Source organism: Colletotrichum truncatum (genome assembly GCF_014235925.2).
Source record: "Colletotrichum truncatum strain CMES1059 chromosome Unknown Contig_0007, whole genome shotgun sequence".
NCBI lineage: Eukaryota > Fungi > Ascomycota > Sordariomycetes > Glomerellales > Glomerellaceae > Colletotrichum > Colletotrichum truncatum.
In genome coordinates this window covers 2266506-2282889 of record NW_027222404.1, presented here as the reverse complement: position 1 = coordinate 2282889, position 16384 = coordinate 2266506, and the positions used below count along the sequence as shown (strand labels likewise).

At 50.0% G+C, this 16384-nt stretch overlaps 5 protein-coding genes across 5 annotated transcripts; 3 read left to right on the top strand and 2 right to left on the bottom strand.

Moving 5' to 3' along the window:
* Window positions 1-3730: 3730 nt before the first annotated feature.
* Window positions 3731-4596, top strand: CTRU02_211044 (flavin-nucleotide-binding protein; the record flags this gene model as incomplete). The annotated part of the gene is made up of 2 exons (XM_036720069.1): window positions 3731-3797; window positions 3851-4596. The coding sequence occupies 2 exons, from the start codon at window positions 3731-3733 to the stop codon at window positions 4594-4596; spliced, it is 813 nt and encodes a 270-aa protein (XP_036587812.1).
* A 296-nt stretch (window positions 4597-4892) lies between these two features.
* Window positions 4893-6743, bottom strand: CTRU02_211043 (spermine spermidine synthase; the record flags this gene model as incomplete). The annotated part of the gene is made up of 3 exons (XM_036720068.1): window positions 4893-5297; window positions 5352-5664; window positions 5716-6743. 3 exons carry the CDS (start codon window positions 6741-6743, stop codon window positions 4893-4895), a joined length of 1746 nt encoding a protein of 581 aa, XP_036587811.1.
* A 1002-nt stretch (window positions 6744-7745) lies between these two features.
* Window positions 7746-9174, bottom strand: CTRU02_211042 (L-galactonate dehydratase; the record flags this gene model as incomplete). Its single annotated transcript, XM_036720067.1, has 2 exons — window positions 7746-8942; window positions 9019-9174. The coding sequence occupies 2 exons, from the start codon at window positions 9172-9174 to the stop codon at window positions 7746-7748; spliced, it is 1353 nt and encodes a 450-aa protein (XP_036587810.1).
* Window positions 9175-12965: 3791 nt separating this feature from the next.
* On the top strand, window positions 12966-14186 carry CTRU02_211041 (uncharacterized protein; the record flags this gene model as incomplete). The annotated part of the gene is made up of 1 exon (XM_036720066.1): window positions 12966-14186. One exon carries the CDS (start codon window positions 12966-12968, stop codon window positions 14184-14186), a length of 1221 nt encoding a protein of 406 aa, XP_036587809.1.
* Window positions 14187-14808: 622 nt separating this feature from the next.
* On the top strand, window positions 14809-16087 carry CTRU02_211040 (DNA repair protein rad10; the record flags this gene model as incomplete). The annotated part of the gene is made up of 2 exons (XM_036720065.1): window positions 14809-15170; window positions 15229-16087. The coding sequence occupies 2 exons, from the start codon at window positions 14809-14811 to the stop codon at window positions 16085-16087; spliced, it is 1221 nt and encodes a 406-aa protein (XP_036587808.1).
* Window positions 16088-16384: the final 297 nt, after the last annotated feature.

Genomic DNA, 16384 nt, shown 5'->3' with positions numbered 1-16384 from the left:
GCGGCAGGTGCGGCGTTGAGAATAGTGCCACTGTTCACTGTTGGTTAGCAAGCGTTCCTCCCATTCCACAATTCCTCTCTTCTCTTTCTATTTTCTCTTCAAAGTCTAAACCCTGATGTTGCTTTCCTAACAACTCTGGTCATATGGTAATGGCTGGCGACTGACAAGGTAAGGGCCGCGATCAAGGCCTGGACAATTCCTGGAATGAACATTTCGTTTGTCGTCGGCGCCGCGGGCCGGCCGGGATAGAATCGAAAACCCAGTCAATGGGGAGAAGTAAAAAGTAAGATCTAACAAAGAAAACGAATCATGATGAGAATACTTTCGCACTACGGTAGTATTCTATGACTGAGCAGAAAAGAACATAACGGTCGGACGCCCCGCGAAGTGGCAGATAGATGGTATGAAGGAGAGTAGAATGGAGTTGCGCAGGTAGTAAGGTAATTGGCGGCGGTTCTCCCAAGATGTCGAGGATGCAAGAGAGTGGAGTGTTGGACGGAAGACACAGACAAAGAAGGAAGGCAACTGCAGGATGCCGAGAGACGATAACTAGGGGTGTGTGCAGGCTGTGCGAAGGGGACACTCGTCTGCATCTGCACTTGCGTTTGCGTCTACGTCTGTGTCTGGGTTGCCGCGCTGGTACCGACTCCTTGGATGGAGAACCTAGCCAAGACGACGTATCATCAGCAAGGAATGAGGAGCAGAGAGGCAGCGGTACCGAGTATCGTCTCCTTCTCTCTCGGGAAACCCAGTCAAATGTTACCCTAACGGAGAGTCTACTAGAGAACCATCAGGCGAGTCCCAGCAAGTGACCGAACCAGAGTCGCAAGTTGGTGAGGGACATGCAGGCTCTAGGCAAGGGAATGGCGGGCTCATCACAGATCCTGAAAAAAAGATATGAGGGTCTCAAACCGGCCGAGGGCAAGGTGTTGTATGAGATCTCTCGATACGTCGTTCATGCCGGCAACGACCAGGGGATATGATTGGTTCGTCTGCAAGGCTGACAGGGGATACAACCTTGCCTATCCACCGAGACGCCGTGGCGTGCGTCGACTCTGTTTCAGCGTCGAAACCCACGATGTTCGGGATGGAGGGGTTGGGGACTGGCCAGTGGCCAAGGCTAAGTGCGGGCCCACGGTTTTCGTCCTTTTTTGTTTTTTTCCAGTAGTATTTTCTCTGGATGCTCTCACCTGGTCGTTTAAACAGAAGACCAGGCTTGGTGGAGATTCTTAGTATGCTCTTCTCAACTGGGACACAACAATGTAAAAAAAAAAAAAAAAAAAAGGGCAGTGAGTAGCTCTACTTTGGTCCACTGTTGATTCGGAAAGCCGTCGTCGTCTATTATGGCCTTTCAAGAATAAGAGGCCTCGACTGTCAGGAGCCCAGTTATCCTGTTAGAGGTAGATCCTCCTGCATGCGCCTGCTCAAACGTTCAGTTCCAAGTCAACAGCCGAACCAAGACTAGATTCATCAATCAGCCGACTCTCATGTCTACTTCACTGAAGATGTAAGATAACCAAGAGAAGGAAAATTAGGAATAATATAGAAGACGAAACGAGCATGGTCTGCGCCGAGAATTGGCCGGTCAGCGTCGAATACTTGGGAAACAGCTTCGTCTCTTCGACAGTAGTAATGACGATCGAAACCAGAACGGTTCAAAAGCTTTTTCTTTCTTTCTGTTTCTGTTTTACCCTGCCTTGACAAGAGTGGCCAGCCAGAATAATCCTCGGCCTAGGAAAGCAAAGGGCATTCGCCTACTACAGACATTGCGATCCTTGCCAGGACTAATGCTCAACTGCGTCGACTGCAATTAGTTATTGCTGGCCTTGGGCTAGAGGGAGCCAGTCGTCGGATGTGTCGAGACCAGTGTGTAGTTGCAGGGAAGAAGCTGGCAAGTGCCAGGGGCAAAATTAGTAACGAGTTTGACTGAAAAGAAGGAAGAAAAAAAAAGACCAAACCAGAAGAATGGAGTAGAGGGCTGAAAGTGGGTGGTGGGCATGTTAGAGGCTTGAGCATCGCAGGGCTCTGAGATTTGTCAGGGGCTTTCAGCTGCCCTTGGCAGTTGGATTACAAGGCCCCTGAGCGGGGGCTTCCTTGCAACGGTGCGTCGATGGTGGCGGCTAGCCATGATACTCAACAGGCACTTGCGTACAGCAGAGCACTGTCGCTGGAATCAAGAAGCCGCTGCAAGATCAGCGACGGCCCCGGAAGGTTGACTTTGCGCCTTGAGTGTGTTCTGTGGTTAGGATGGATACAGCGTTCCCGAGCGCCAAGCGAACAAGCTTTGGTCGCCCCGTTCGCTTTAGTGTTTCGGCTGCTACCGAATCCGACTAAGAATCTTGGACTATGGTCGGCTGTTCTTTTGTGGGCGAAACCAGCACAGAACGCTCAGAATGGGAAAAGTGGTGTTGTTGGTTGGAAGAACTAACTAACTGGCTAGAGGGCTGTGGAGGCTGGCTAAGACCAGTGGTGGCGGCCGTCAGCCCACGTGACGGGCCGGCGAGGCCTGCCACCCACATCTTTCGATCCCCTACATATTTGTTAAGTCTCCTATTCTGCCTCCGTCTTGCATTTTGGTGATGCATGTGCTCTTTTCAACACACTGCGATTGTTCGCAATGTCACTGCTTCTACCAAAATGATCGAGTTTGCAGGTTGCGGAGAGTTTCAGAATGGTCGTATTGTTTGGCTGACCACAGTGAGGGTTAGTTCTAGTTTGGTAGAAGACAAGTTGTGTTCGCTCGTGCTTGTGCTCGACCGCCGCGATACAGCCAGAACATCTGTAATTTCAACTCGTTGGGAGATTCCTACGTCAACCCCTTCAAAAGTTCGTCCGTCTGATGGCTTGTTTGGACATGTCTTGATTGGCGTCATCACTACCCCGCCCGATGGCTTTGGATGGCACAGGCTTGGGATCACCAATGCCTACAGCCTCAAACACCGACGATTCGATGACAAAGCTTGCCAGTCACCCAGTCACGTATATTGTAGATTCAAACATCGCCGCGCATATCCTGTGTAGTACAAACGGCTGTTTCGCTAAGGCTAGCCGCCGTTTTTCTTGATCGTGGTCAGAATGGTAATATTCTAGCCAGAGTTGCTGAGAAACAATGGAAACTGCGCAACAAATTGCCTGATGATGACCCTCCAAATGAGGTATACTTCACTATACGTTGGTTATATTTATTTTCAATGTGATTTCCAAAGGATTGTACGTGAGACCCAGTGTCATAATGCCATCACATGTCGGTGACGCGAATGGTCTCTTCACGTCAAGTAGTAGTTCTACCTCCACCCGGTCAGTCCAATGATGGAAGCAACCGAGTCTTGTTTCCTGCAGAATAATTCAACAAGGCGAGTGTCAGGTCAATTGGCCAGCATGTAATCATGTGGATGGACTTTCTTGATTCAGTCTAGCACCTGTGCCAGCATGTACCTACTAGCCCCATCTGTTTATTCCGCATGGTCGGCGCCGGCAACTACGACCAGGCCGGTTATTTGATGAGTCAACAGCAGGCAGCATAGGGCGTGATTGATTTGTTGACAGGATGAATGCAGTGCGTTTGTTCGAGTTCAATTAGGATCTCCATGAACGGGCGCAGGCTATGTGCGATGGGCAGCTTACATACTGACAAATTCCTACATAAATAGCAGTTGACTTGGTCACGGTTTAGCTTAACAAGGGAAAACAAAAACAACTAAAACATCAGCACCCGAAAAGCATTGGCAATATGCCGCACACTGAGCTCGAGTATCCTAAGCAGCCGTATGGTACCGTCAAACGGTATAGCCCTCGGGGTGAGATTTCGATCTTGTTTAATTACATTCTGATGAAACGCTGACTCCTCCAGCAACCTACGCTCTTCGCACAATTCACAGCATCATAAACACGAGTCCGATTCTACACGTATCATTCAATGTCCCTAACAGTCCCTTCCCAAACATTCTCCCCATGCTCGGGCAAATGGCTTCCTTCGCCCGTCCTTCCGCCGACGAGGGCAATGTTCTTGACCTTTACCTCCATGGTTACGTTTCCTCCAGGCTCATGCACACGTCACGCGATGTCATGAACGACTCCCCTGAGGGGATGCCTGTCTGCGTTGCAGCAAGTCACGTCGACGGACTCGTGATGGCACTGACGCCCAATTCGCACAGCTACAACTATCGCTCGGCCGTGCTCTTTGGTTTCGCCGCCGTTGTCAACGATCATGCCGAAAGAATGTTTGCTATGGAGCTTATTACCAATGGTGTTGTCCCTGGCTCTTGGTCCAACACGAGATTACCACCCAACAATGCCGAGTTGTCGTCTACTAGTGTGCTCAAGGTCACCATCACAACCGGCAGTGCTAAGATCAGATCCGGGCCACCGGCAGACGAGAAAAACGACAAAGAGAATGTTAAAGTCGTAAATAAAGTCTGGAGTGGCGTTGTTCCGGTTTACCAAACTTTGGGGAAACCCGTTCCTGGGCCGTACAATGTCGTGGACACGCCTTCTTATATAACGGACTTTGTGAAAGATAGAAATGAAGACGCTCAAGAACATGCTATAAGAGCAGCAACCAGGACCGCAGACATAAAAGCCGGCCCGGACCAGTAACAGGCAGATGCGGATTCCGGGGACTGAATCAACTTGGAATTTTGGATAATTACAGTGGTAGAAATAATGTAAGTTACAGAGGTATTTAGTGGTCGAGTAACGATAATAGCACCAAATCACCAACCATGATTGCAGTTTCGACGGACTACCTACAAATGAAATCTATGTTGGCTTCCTTGGTCTCTGTTGGGAGAGGGTAGTTTATAGCTAGTGGAGCATGTACAATATGCAGTCCTCTTGGTGAAACTGCTTTTCGAGATAATATTCGCGCAAGTTGCCAGTGAACGAGGCAATTATCACCACTCCTCCCAGATATGAGCGGGTAATACAAATCGCATAACCTCCCAGTGCCCCAGGGCACTCTTTTCATGCCACTTGGTCAGCTGTTCGGTGGCATTGCTTCTCAAAATACCAAAGTCACCGTCAAGAAAGTGCTTGTCAAGGACCTCGTGTCGAGGCTGCAAGAACACTTGGCGGGTACGGCTACCCAAGAAGTCATCTTCTGTGGGTTTTCTGAAGAAGATCTTGCCACTGGTCTTTTTACAGAAGATAACCATGTTGGTGAAATCCTGTCCTTCCTCTTCGAGCTTCTTCTTGCTCGGGTGCTCTGACTCACGGAAGATTCGGCATGAAGGGAAGACTTGCTTGATAGTGTCCACAACGAGCTTGGGCGCTGGATGCAGGAAATCTCCGGCGTAATTCTGTATTGGTCAGCTAAAAGCAGCACCCTTCGTTGAAGATGCGAGGAAACTCACAATGGCGATGACACCGTCTGGTTTGAGAAGGGCATTTAAACCTTGCAGAAACTCGAGAGTGAAAAGAGGAACGGGCTCGGCGCCTCCGGTGAAAACGTCGTGGACAATGTAGTCATATCTAGCGCTAGGGTCTTCCACGAGACTGGCAGTGTAACTCACGGCATCTGCAATGACGGGGGTGTGGTTTGAGGGCAGGTCAAAGTACTTCGAAGCAAATTCGTGCACGGCGGGGTCAATCTCCACAATGGTCGTTGAGATGCCGTGAGCAATTAGAGCTCCGGGAGTGGTGCCTATACCGAGGCCGCTGTCCCTTGATCAGTTTTCGAGCCTTAGGTGATAATTATATCAAGACGTAACAACTCACATATTCAGTGCCTTGGCCTTACTATCAGGCACGGGGTTCTTGGTCTTGACAAGACGGACAGCTTCGAGCATGACAAACACGCCATAAATGGGCTCCGCGACCCTGGGCCCTTTGTGCTTAACCCACTCACCACCGAGAAGTGAGTGGTCGCATCTGAGAACCCGATAACCATCTTTAATGCTCTCAAGCACAGAAACATATCCAGTGATGGACTCCTTGCGATCCAAAATGAACCAGTCATCTGCCAGCAAGGTGCTATTAAGTGAGGAGGTAGCCATAGGGGTCAGGGCATGGGTGTTGAATACAGCTGTATGCAAGATGGCAGGGATAGCAAACAAGAGCAGCTTCGAGGGGGCGTAAATAGAGTATGCAGCAGCCAATAGCGCCTCGAGGCCAATCCTCGTCTGGAAGAATGAGTTGCCGATATACTTTTGTAAATATTCTCCCGACAGTTTCTCCATGAACTTGAAGAATCCCCATGATCCCAGGCCGGGACCGGCATCGGCAAGGAACTTAGGCAACTTGGAGAGGTTTGCGCTCTCCAGCTCAGTTGCCACACGACTAACGGAAACCAAGATCAAGGGAAGTAGCGTAACAGCCTCAATGACCAATGGGCCCCAGTGTGCTGTCATAGTTGCACTGGTTTTGTACAAATAGAATTGGACTGCTGGGATCCAGAAAGCAATAACGGGCAACAGCTTGGCTGAGTTGAATGGCAGTGAGCGGTCTAGGAAGACGTTACCCGACCAGCCAAAGAAGCAAGCCACCATGACGAGCTTGGCATGGTATATCGACGACGGAATAGAGCCGTAGACGGGAGAGAGGGCTAGTTGCGAAACATTGCTGTAGACGGCGGCGAGAGAGAGCAGGATGGTGGTCTTGAGATACGTTGAGGCCTGTTCCTTGAAGAATTTGCCTTTAGTCTCGCCCTTGGCCTTGGCTGCCAGACTCTTGAGCTCTTTCTCGAACCTCTCCGGGGTGAATGCCTCAGGAACGTCGGCAATTTTATTCTTCGATTTTGGTGGCATCTTGTCCGGTGTTGACGGGGCAGATTGTGAAAGCGAACGTGAAGATGCAGTTGTGAGAAATGAAGGTAAGCGTATAGTCAGGAGTAAGGAAGTGGAGGACAAGCGTCTAGGGGTCAAGCTTCGATGGAGCTCGGGGGCCAACCACGCGAGGATGACACAGCAATGAGAGCAAAAAGCCGAGCTGTAGGTGGTTGATCTGACATCCAACAGCCTGCTGTTGAAATTCCCTTCTCTAACTCGTGCTTAGACTCGAACAGCCCAAGCCGTGTTTTGTCGTGCGACATGCGCTGTGGGCAGAAGGGGTTTTCTGCTGCTCTGCTGCTGCGTTTTGAAACGTCTCCTCAGCCCATCCTTCAATCACTCCAGCCAATTTTGGGACCCTTGTTCAAGCCACATATACCATTGCCAATTTGTGTGGCTGGACTGTGGCAGTGCAAATATGCAAGCCGCCTTAGAAGGTAGCCAACAACAGTTTTAATCTGGGAATCAGCATGATTGGACGTAATTGTCCTTTCTCATTATTTCGTTATCGTTACGGGATAGTGAGCTACTTGCTTATCTATACAAGATGCCATCGTTGCCTTGCGGAATGGCTCCGGTAGCCAAACCCCCTTTTTCTCTTCTCGCAATGCTATCATTCAAACAAAAAATCAAAAATCAAACGCTTGTTTGGGATGGCCACAAGATTTTGCTTGTTCCATACAGGATGCCATCGTTGCCCTGCGGGATGGCTCTCTTCGCCAAACCCCCGATTTCCACCCAAGTATGCAGTTGCCTTACCCATGCATAAGGATAGCCAATTGTCCAGCTATACAGGATGCCATCGTTGCCCTGCGGACTAGTCATCCCAACCAGACCCCTTTTAATCCCATACCATTAGTCCATTACAAAGGATGACCGGCACGTGCCAGAGATACAGGATGCCATCGTTGCCCTGCGGACAAGCATTAACGGCTTGACCCCTTGGTTTTCACATCACCAATTGTGAGTAGATGATTTTTTTCAAATCTTCTCTCCTTCAAGGATAGGCTTGGCCTCATCACTGGTCCACCAGCTGACACCAGGTTGACCGGGGTAGCTGAACTTGTCCATACTGTCCGCCTTCATCTCGACACTGTAGCCAGGCTCCGTGGGGGTCTGGTAGTATCCATCCTTGATGACGGAAGGGTGGAGGAAGTGCTCGTGCAGGTGGTCGACGTACTCAAGAACTGAGAGTTTGCCGCTGACAACGACGTAGTCGATCGTGCTCAGGTGCTGCGTGTACTCAGGCAGACCGACACCACCGGAATGAGGCACGATGGGGACGTTGAACTTCTTGGCCATCAAGAGGACAGCGAGCACCTCATTCACACCACCCATGCGGCAGGCATCGATTTGGCAAATGTCGATGGCACCCGACATGAGGAGCTGCTTGAAAATGACGCGGTTCTGGCACATCTCGCCAGTGGCGACACCGATGCCGTAGGGCTTCAATGCTTCGCGGATAGCCTTGTGGCCGAGAATATCATCAGGAGAAGTGGGCTCCTCGATAAACCAGGGCTTGAACTCCTTGAGCTGCTTCATGTACTCAATGGCCTCGGGTACAGACCAGACTTGGTTGGCGTCAACCATGAGAATGTTACCGCTGTCGTAGCCAATAACCTCACGGGCGATGCTGAGACGTCTCTTGTCCTGCTCAACATTGCTGCCAACCTTGAGCTTGAAGTGTCGGTAACCTTTGCCAAGGGTTTCCTGCAGCAAGCCCTTCATCTTGTCCTCACCATAGCCAAGCCATCCGGCACTAGTGGTGTAAGCCGGCACGGCACGGCTGTTCTCAGCATCCTTGACACGCTGAGCCTTGGTGGGCTCCTGCTCTTTGAGAAGCTGGATGGCCTCCTCGGGAGTGATGGCATCGGTGATGTAACGGAAGTCAATGCAACTGACGAACTCCTCTGGAGTCATGTCAGCAACAATGCGCCAGACAGGCTTGCCAAGAACCTTGGCCCAAAGGTCCCAGATGGCATTGACAACAGAGCCAAGAGCCAGATGAATGACACCCTTCTCAGGGCCAATCCATCTAAGTTGACTATCGTTGACAAGGTATCTCCAGGTCTTGCCCCAGTCAGAGACCAGATCAGACAACTTCTTGCCCTTAATTCTGTCAACAAGGTAGTCGATAGCTTTGCAGACGATGTCGTTTCCCCGACCGATTGTGAAAGTCTGTAGAGAAAACGGATGTGAGCAATTGTTTTCTACGATAAGCAATTGGATTGGATTCGAGATAACATAGACATACCATTCCGTGGCCGGAATACTCGGAGTCAGTCTCGAGAATGCAGTAAGCCGCAGAGTAGTCACCAGCGGCGTTCATGGCATCAGAGCCAGTCTTGTCCAGGGAAGTGGGGAAGCGGACATCGCGTGTCTTCCACCCCGTGATGGTAATGTCGGCCATGATGGTGAGGGAGAGTAGCAACAAGAGCGGCGGAAGAATGGGAAGGACAAAACGGCGTGTAGAAGGAATCAAAGGCCGATGTTGAGGGAGACGAAGAAGAAAGGAACTTTGAATCGAGACCACGGAAAAAAGACAGAGACTTTTATAGCCTCTGCGATTCTTTTCCCCCCACCTAACAGCCCATGGCCAGCCAGGGTCACGGCTCTTTACCCCGAGTTTGGAGTTGCCTGGAGGAACTCGAGCAGAAGAGGGGGAGGGGCACGCAGCGGAAAGGGCACCGTGGGGTCTCTGGAGTGGGGTTTGGCTTGAGAAATACCCCGGCTTGATGGCCGCGTGCCAGCGCGGGGGTAATACCACGCCGAGCCGGCTTCGGCCCCTCCAACTGTGCAATTTCCATTGGTGGAAGAATTCTTCCGTCTCCTCTTTAGCGTCCGCTGGTTCGGCACCCTCAGTCAGACTCAGTGTTGGAGATGGCGGGGGATATCAAAGAGGCAAGCGGCGCTTGTTCCCCGGCATCCAAAGACTTGCTGTAGCTGGGGTCTTCTGGACTTGGCATCATTCTATATCCCATCGTAAAGGGAGTTAAATGCAGCGAAAGCGCTCAATTGAAGCAAATTGGATCTTACTTGCGTATATAAATCTCCGACTGGTCTCTTTGAAGGGGTTGTATGGTGTCCCGGGGTTGTGATATCCTATGTGCATGTGCGTCACGTAGTAACATGGTGGCATTGACGAATAATGAGCTAGACAATTTTAATGATCCCCAAGGTAAATTTGGAACGGAATTGTCTCCCAGCTTCTGTGCTAGTGGTAGGCCCTTTTTCTCCTCCTGGCTTAAGTAAGTCTTGTTAAGCTCATGGGAAGACCAATAATAAACGGCTTGCTGGCGAAGACCTGTACTGGCAGGCTCTCTAGTCACAGCGCTGGCAACATTGGGCGCGGGCGCAAGAAAGCTAGTAAGAAGCATATCAATATTGGATGAGCCAGTCAAACAAAATGCGAAGAAGAAGAGATAAGAGTCATAAAACTGGAAGTCAATTTGAATCCGTGTTAGATCGATACTTTGTCCGCGAGGAGAAATTTGAAGTCAAAGAATTACTTTGAAACAACGCAGTTAAACTTCAATCACGGAATGGCGGTTGGTTAGATTGTTTCTGCCAAGTTGTACTACGCCAGATATACACATGCTTTAGCTCATATACTGCAACTGCAGGTTTATGTAATAGAATATTGATTGTTTTCTAGACCATGTAACTATAAGGCATTAGGGTCTTTGGGTCAGGTACCTTTGACGAACCCGCCAGGGCTTAACCTTTAGTCACAGTCCAAAGATAAGAAGAATGCCCTCTTCTTAAGGGCACAGAGCCGCACACTTTACCTGGGTTTATTACAATTTTCATGCCAAGCATGTTGTACTTGAGCTTCCTCGATATACTGTGAATGAAATCCAGATGGCGGCCCAGTGATAGTGGTAAACATCAAGGCATATCAGACATGCTGCTATGCCGTGACCTTGCACCTCATGGCCGAGCCTCAGTCGCTTGAACGAAATGATATCCTTAAGCTTGACCCCTTAACCTAAGGAGGAAAGTAACCTACAGATAGTATCAAACAACTCGATGCCAGGATTGATTTTCATGCCAGTCAAAGGAGACCTTGGCCGCGAATGAAGGGGCAATAAAGAAAAATGATCTGCTAATGTGACTCTGGTACTCCTAGTGTAGCCACGGCTTATGAGCGACAGCAAGCAGCGAGGATAGTGGCCAGTTTTCTAAAGTCGTGGTCGATTCGCCAGACTAGAGTGGACCGTATTGAAAGGCGACATGTCTTTGATCAAGCCAGCAGCTACTGAAGCTATCCTCTGTCTACGTCATAGGTTGGCGAGCCATTTGAACGTGGAAGATTATGGGAGCAAAACAGAGGAAAGCAGACATCTGGAGCTTGTCTTGAATCCCCCATCGTAAGCCGAGGGAAACAATCGAAGTTTGCCAAGTCTCACCATTTCTAAATGTAAGGCAACGCCGATGAGGCTGGTCAAACCTCTAAAGAAAATCAATCGACGTAAGCGAATATGAGACATCAATTAGCATTAGGGATGAAAGGGTGGGGTGGGATGGAGAAAGAAGTCGTGGAGAAGGAAACAAGCGATGATTCCGAGTGTTAATCGAGACGCCGGAAGAGGCTCCGATTTATCCACCCGCTGCTACTGCCACAGCCATGGTCTTGCTGTACAGTTACGGGCTGAGTAGACAGCTGGAACAAGAGAAGAAGGATACGCGAGGGTGAGGCTACATGATTCGGTTGAGGCACACACGTTGAGTCGGGACACGGAAAAGTCAAGGATCTGTCAGGTTACAAACAGACGGAAGGGCAAGGTGGATGAAGGGTGGCGGGAAATCAAGGTTGCGAACATCACAAACAAGGGTTTTTATGACATCAGCCAATCGAGTTTGTTCCGTACCGGTTCTGTAGGAGCTCAGGGCAGTTTGCACAGGCGCAGCACCATAGGGCCCCCCACCATAAAAGTGCGCACAATTGCTGTCGAAAGATCACCAGGGGAGCGGCTTACTGATTCACTAGCAATCACTGCCTATGATGTCCAACAACGTTGCTGTCTGAGATCTTAGCAGGGTTACTTGGTGCTTTTTCCGATGCTTTCCTATCTGGCATATCTGTTTCTGTCTCCACTCTCTCCGTAAAAGTTTTTATTTTTATTTTTTAAGTAATGTCTCTCTTTCTGAATCTTGCTTCCTGCAAAGGAACTGGATTGTACTACGGAAACGGCTCAAGCAGCCCTAATCACGTCAGAGGTGGATGGCACCATACCATATCTTATTTGCTGCTAGCCCCAGCCTCATCAGTCCTCAATGCAACTCGTCCGACCTAATCCTTCAGGTTCTTATGCTGTCTTTTTCTCTGGACGAAGGCGAACTACGCACTGCACTACCAATCCATACCCGCGACCGGGAATGCTCCCCTATGGGGCAAGCTGCATGCCTCACAAAGCCTGAGCCTCGACCTCAATATCCCCGCATCACCTTAAGTGGAATACGATGACGTGGGAGCAGGGGTGGGTTCCCTCTCACCAAACATCCATCCATGCTTCTAGACCACCATGTCGAGGGTCTGCGGATACCTGCCACCAGGCAGTGCGAATATGTGCTTCGCCTTGGAGAGATACGAAGCATCCCTGCCTAGCCTGTTGAGCACTACTAACTAGTAGCCATCCATCATGCGTTGTCTGCCAAACCTTCATCCACACGTAGCTGAAGTGAGGTGCGAGGACCTGTGTAAAGACGCATACGCACAGCGTTTGACCCTACCTTACCCTATCTGCCTCATCCTGGCACACCCTACCCTCCTCTCCGTCATCCAATAGCTTCAGCTTCTGCCAGATCCTGCTTTGGGCCCTCTTGTCAGAAGTCTACACAACTCCATCATTGCTTGTGCGTGCGGACACATGTCCTGTCATCCGTACTCGCGGATACCCTGCGGTACCGTGCCCCGTCCTGTTATATCCCCCTCTCGCACCTCTTCTCAGTGTGTACACGTGCATGGAACACGCCATCTTTCTTGCACCATCAATGTCCGTCGGTGGACGTCATTTACCTATCACCTACCAGACAAACTCATGGATCTCTGGCCTTGAATTATCCACCTTTGTTACTCAACACCTATATGATATTCTCAAGACTTGGTTTATGAAGTCGCTCTTGTCTTGTCTTTAAACTACCCACTCAAGACACATCTACTTTTCATCTACAACATTTGAGTACTTACTCGCAGATGCAATGAGCCATTCCAGGAGACCATCACCTGTTCCCCCGTCACCCAGTGCAAATTACACACCAGAAAAACCACGTCTTAGGAAGAGGCTGCAAAAGAAGTTACCGTCCCTTCGCCGCCCTGCGCCTATCGATTCGTCTGCTTCGAATAAACTCAGTACTGCCGTCGGGCTAGTTGCTCAACATGCCGGAACCGTCGGCCAACCTTCCCTGCATTTGTCTCCAGACCTCAGCGACGCCAAATGGCATGAATACCTACACAACAACAATAACAACAATAACAACGGCAAAACCAAAGCAGAAGATCTATCTAACCGACCAGAAGCCTTAGCTGACCAACCCGCATTGTCGTCACCCCCAGAACTCATACCAGAGTTCTCCCATCTTGCCGTCAGTAGCTCATATCCAAGGCCTTCCTTCGAAAGCTCCATGAGCTCGCCAACTTCTTCCATTAGCACAAGATCTAGCATGAGACGACGTGCAAAAACACCGGTCTATACAATTGGTCAGCTCGAAAGCACTCCCTGCGTCATAAAACCGGTCACAGTTGATAGGTCCAGCGTCGACCTGATTGCTCAGCAGTATCAGGCCCTGATAGAATCACAAGATGCCAGCTCTATCCACGTCGACGAGCAATCAGATCTACTACCTTCACAGCAGACCTTGTACACCCGACCTCCGTCAACACACTCGCATTGTGGGTCTGATGAGCTTCCCACGGAACTGAGGCCGAGTACCTACCAGCCCCCACCTCAGCAGCGAGCCAATTCTGCAAATCATTCCCCTGCGTCAGATGATGGAACATTGGTCGCTTTCGACGAAGAAGCAATATACTTCAAACCTCTGTCCTTCTCTTCAGAACCACCTACACCGCCGCCACGGAGTCGAGCTCGTGTGGAACGCAACGCAGAGCCACCGCCAACAGATCACAATCTTAGCCTTCAGATTTGCACGGATCTCCTCACTCGCGAACTCTCGACAGCCATGTTAGAAAGGCCACATGGAAGTGGGGAGGACATTTCGTCTCTCCAGATATGGGTCATGATTGAAGCATACGAGAGATTGAGGGACCTGGTGAGAGAGAACGAAGGCGCACATAATTTAGAGCCCATCTTTGAGACATGGTTGGCAGCTCTTTATTCGCTGCACAATAAGCTTACAAACGATGCAAATTCCCACGAAAGCCACTACGATGTGGCATGTTTGAATTCGGAGGACCTAGACTGATGTGGAACTGAACCCAACACCTGAGGCTATTGGTTAAGGCTGTATATATTGTAGAAATAAAGTTCTGAATCCTGAACATTCACATGTTTTCGAACAGGATCAAGAGCTCAGTTTAGCTCCTATGTAATCCTTTTCGCCTACATATGCCAGGAGTGTTACCATGTATCTCTGCCCCTTCTCCATAGTCCCGTACTTTTTACCCAACCTGGGTCTGTAGTTTACGAGTGGAGGGGGAAGAGTGGCCGCTGAGTTGGGATTCACGGAGGCAATGACTAGCCTTTCACCATCAGACAAGATCTTACCCCGCGATCTGCCGTGAATTTCAGTGGCGCAGGGACGTGCCCCACTGCTATCCTGGACATAGAACTACTATACTGCTCCTCAGCCCATGCCCACCCAGACCGATCAATCCAGCACTAGTGGGTAAGACACCTGCTCCACTGATTACCTCAGAGCTCCCTTCGGCGCTCCTGGCTTATGCTCTGTGCACTTTACTGTTACATCCCCAAATGCCATCATCACGCAGGAGCTTCTCACGCACAGTTGGAGACAATAAGTACAGGAGACGTTTACACGTGGTTATCACAAACCACCTTATACAATCTGATCTTTCTGTCTAGCCATGGATGACGATTTTGGCGCCGACGACGACTTTATTGCTGCCCTCGCTTCATCAGATTCGGGCCCTTCACGACTCCATGCTCAGCCTGTTCGTCACAGAGCTCAACAACCAGCTCCCCAGAAGATTCAGCAGCCAATACCTCAACGTCTAGATAGAGCACCACCGGCTAGCTCATCCAGTAGCAAGATCGTTCAGCCGACACCGCAAGCCCTACCCCAGCGAGGATCAGGGTCCGCCATCTTAGTATCTCCTCGCCAGAGAGGAAATCCTGTGCTCGCGTCTATAAAGTCTATGCCGTGGGAGTACAGTGATATCGCAGCTGATTATAGCTTGGGTACAACAACATGCGCCTTGTTCTTAAGGTTTGTGCTATACTTAATTCTGGTCAGGCTATCGACTTGCTAACAAATAACTGCTTAGCTTGAAGTACCACCGCCTGCACCCCGAATACATCTATACAAGAATAAGGAACCTTCAAGGCAAATATAATCTGCGCATTCTTCTCACCATGGTCGACATCTCGAACCACGAGGAACCTTTACGCGAGTTGTCCAAAACGTCGCTCGTGAATAATGTCACGATTATTCTCTGCTGGTCCGCTGCTGAGGCTGCTCGCTATCTCGAATTATACAAATCCTATGAGCACGCTAATTTCAATGCGATTCGTGGGCAGCAAGCTTCAAGTTATGCCGAAAAGCTCGTCGAATTCGTTACAATACCTCGGAGCGTAAACAAGTCTGATGCTGTGGCGCTAGTCAGCAACTTTGGCAGCTTAAAGAATGCCATAAACGCCGACCCCGAACAAATTGGCATTATCGCGGGATGGGGAGCTGTCAAAGTTAATAAATGGACTAGCGCTGTAGAGGAGCCCTTCCGGGCTAAGAATGCCGCCAAACGGCAGCTTGATCGGGTTGAAAACACCGAGGAAGGAAGAACGGCCCAAACCTCGAGATTAGATCAAGCCCTTCCTCTCAGCAGAATCCCATTACGGGAGATGGAGTCTGCAAGAGAGTCACTGCAGGGCTTGGCCGCCACGGGCACCATGACAGGCAATCCAACGAAGCGCTCCGCACAGTTTTCCCCAAAGAATATTCCGGATGTTGACCAGGATGACGAGGAGGCATTGATTGCTGCTGTCATTGAGGAATCCAACAAAACGCCGCTCGGGGACGCAGAAGCACAGACTTCAACGAATAAGTCAAACGACGGGAGTACCGAAAGTGACGCTCTCCCTGATGGGGTTGCCGCCGCACTTGCAAAGCTACGAAAGCAAGGCTAAACAGCCCTCCAAAAGCGTCCATTGCTTTGAGAACGCCCCATTCTCCCTGACCATATCTGGAGCAAAGCTTATTCCAGCTATACAGGGTTGGCCCAATGTTTAAAGGCAGTCCGACGCCCCTGGCTTTCTTTTCAGGCTGGAACGAAATTTCTGTTCTGCATCATAATAGGAAACCTCAGCATGACTCGAGATGGATGTGCAAACATGACTGAAGATCAGAAACGACGAGATCCTGCGCTCGACTCGTCTTGTTCATGCGGCCTTTATGAATACCTGAGCTCGCTGTGTGATCGAGAC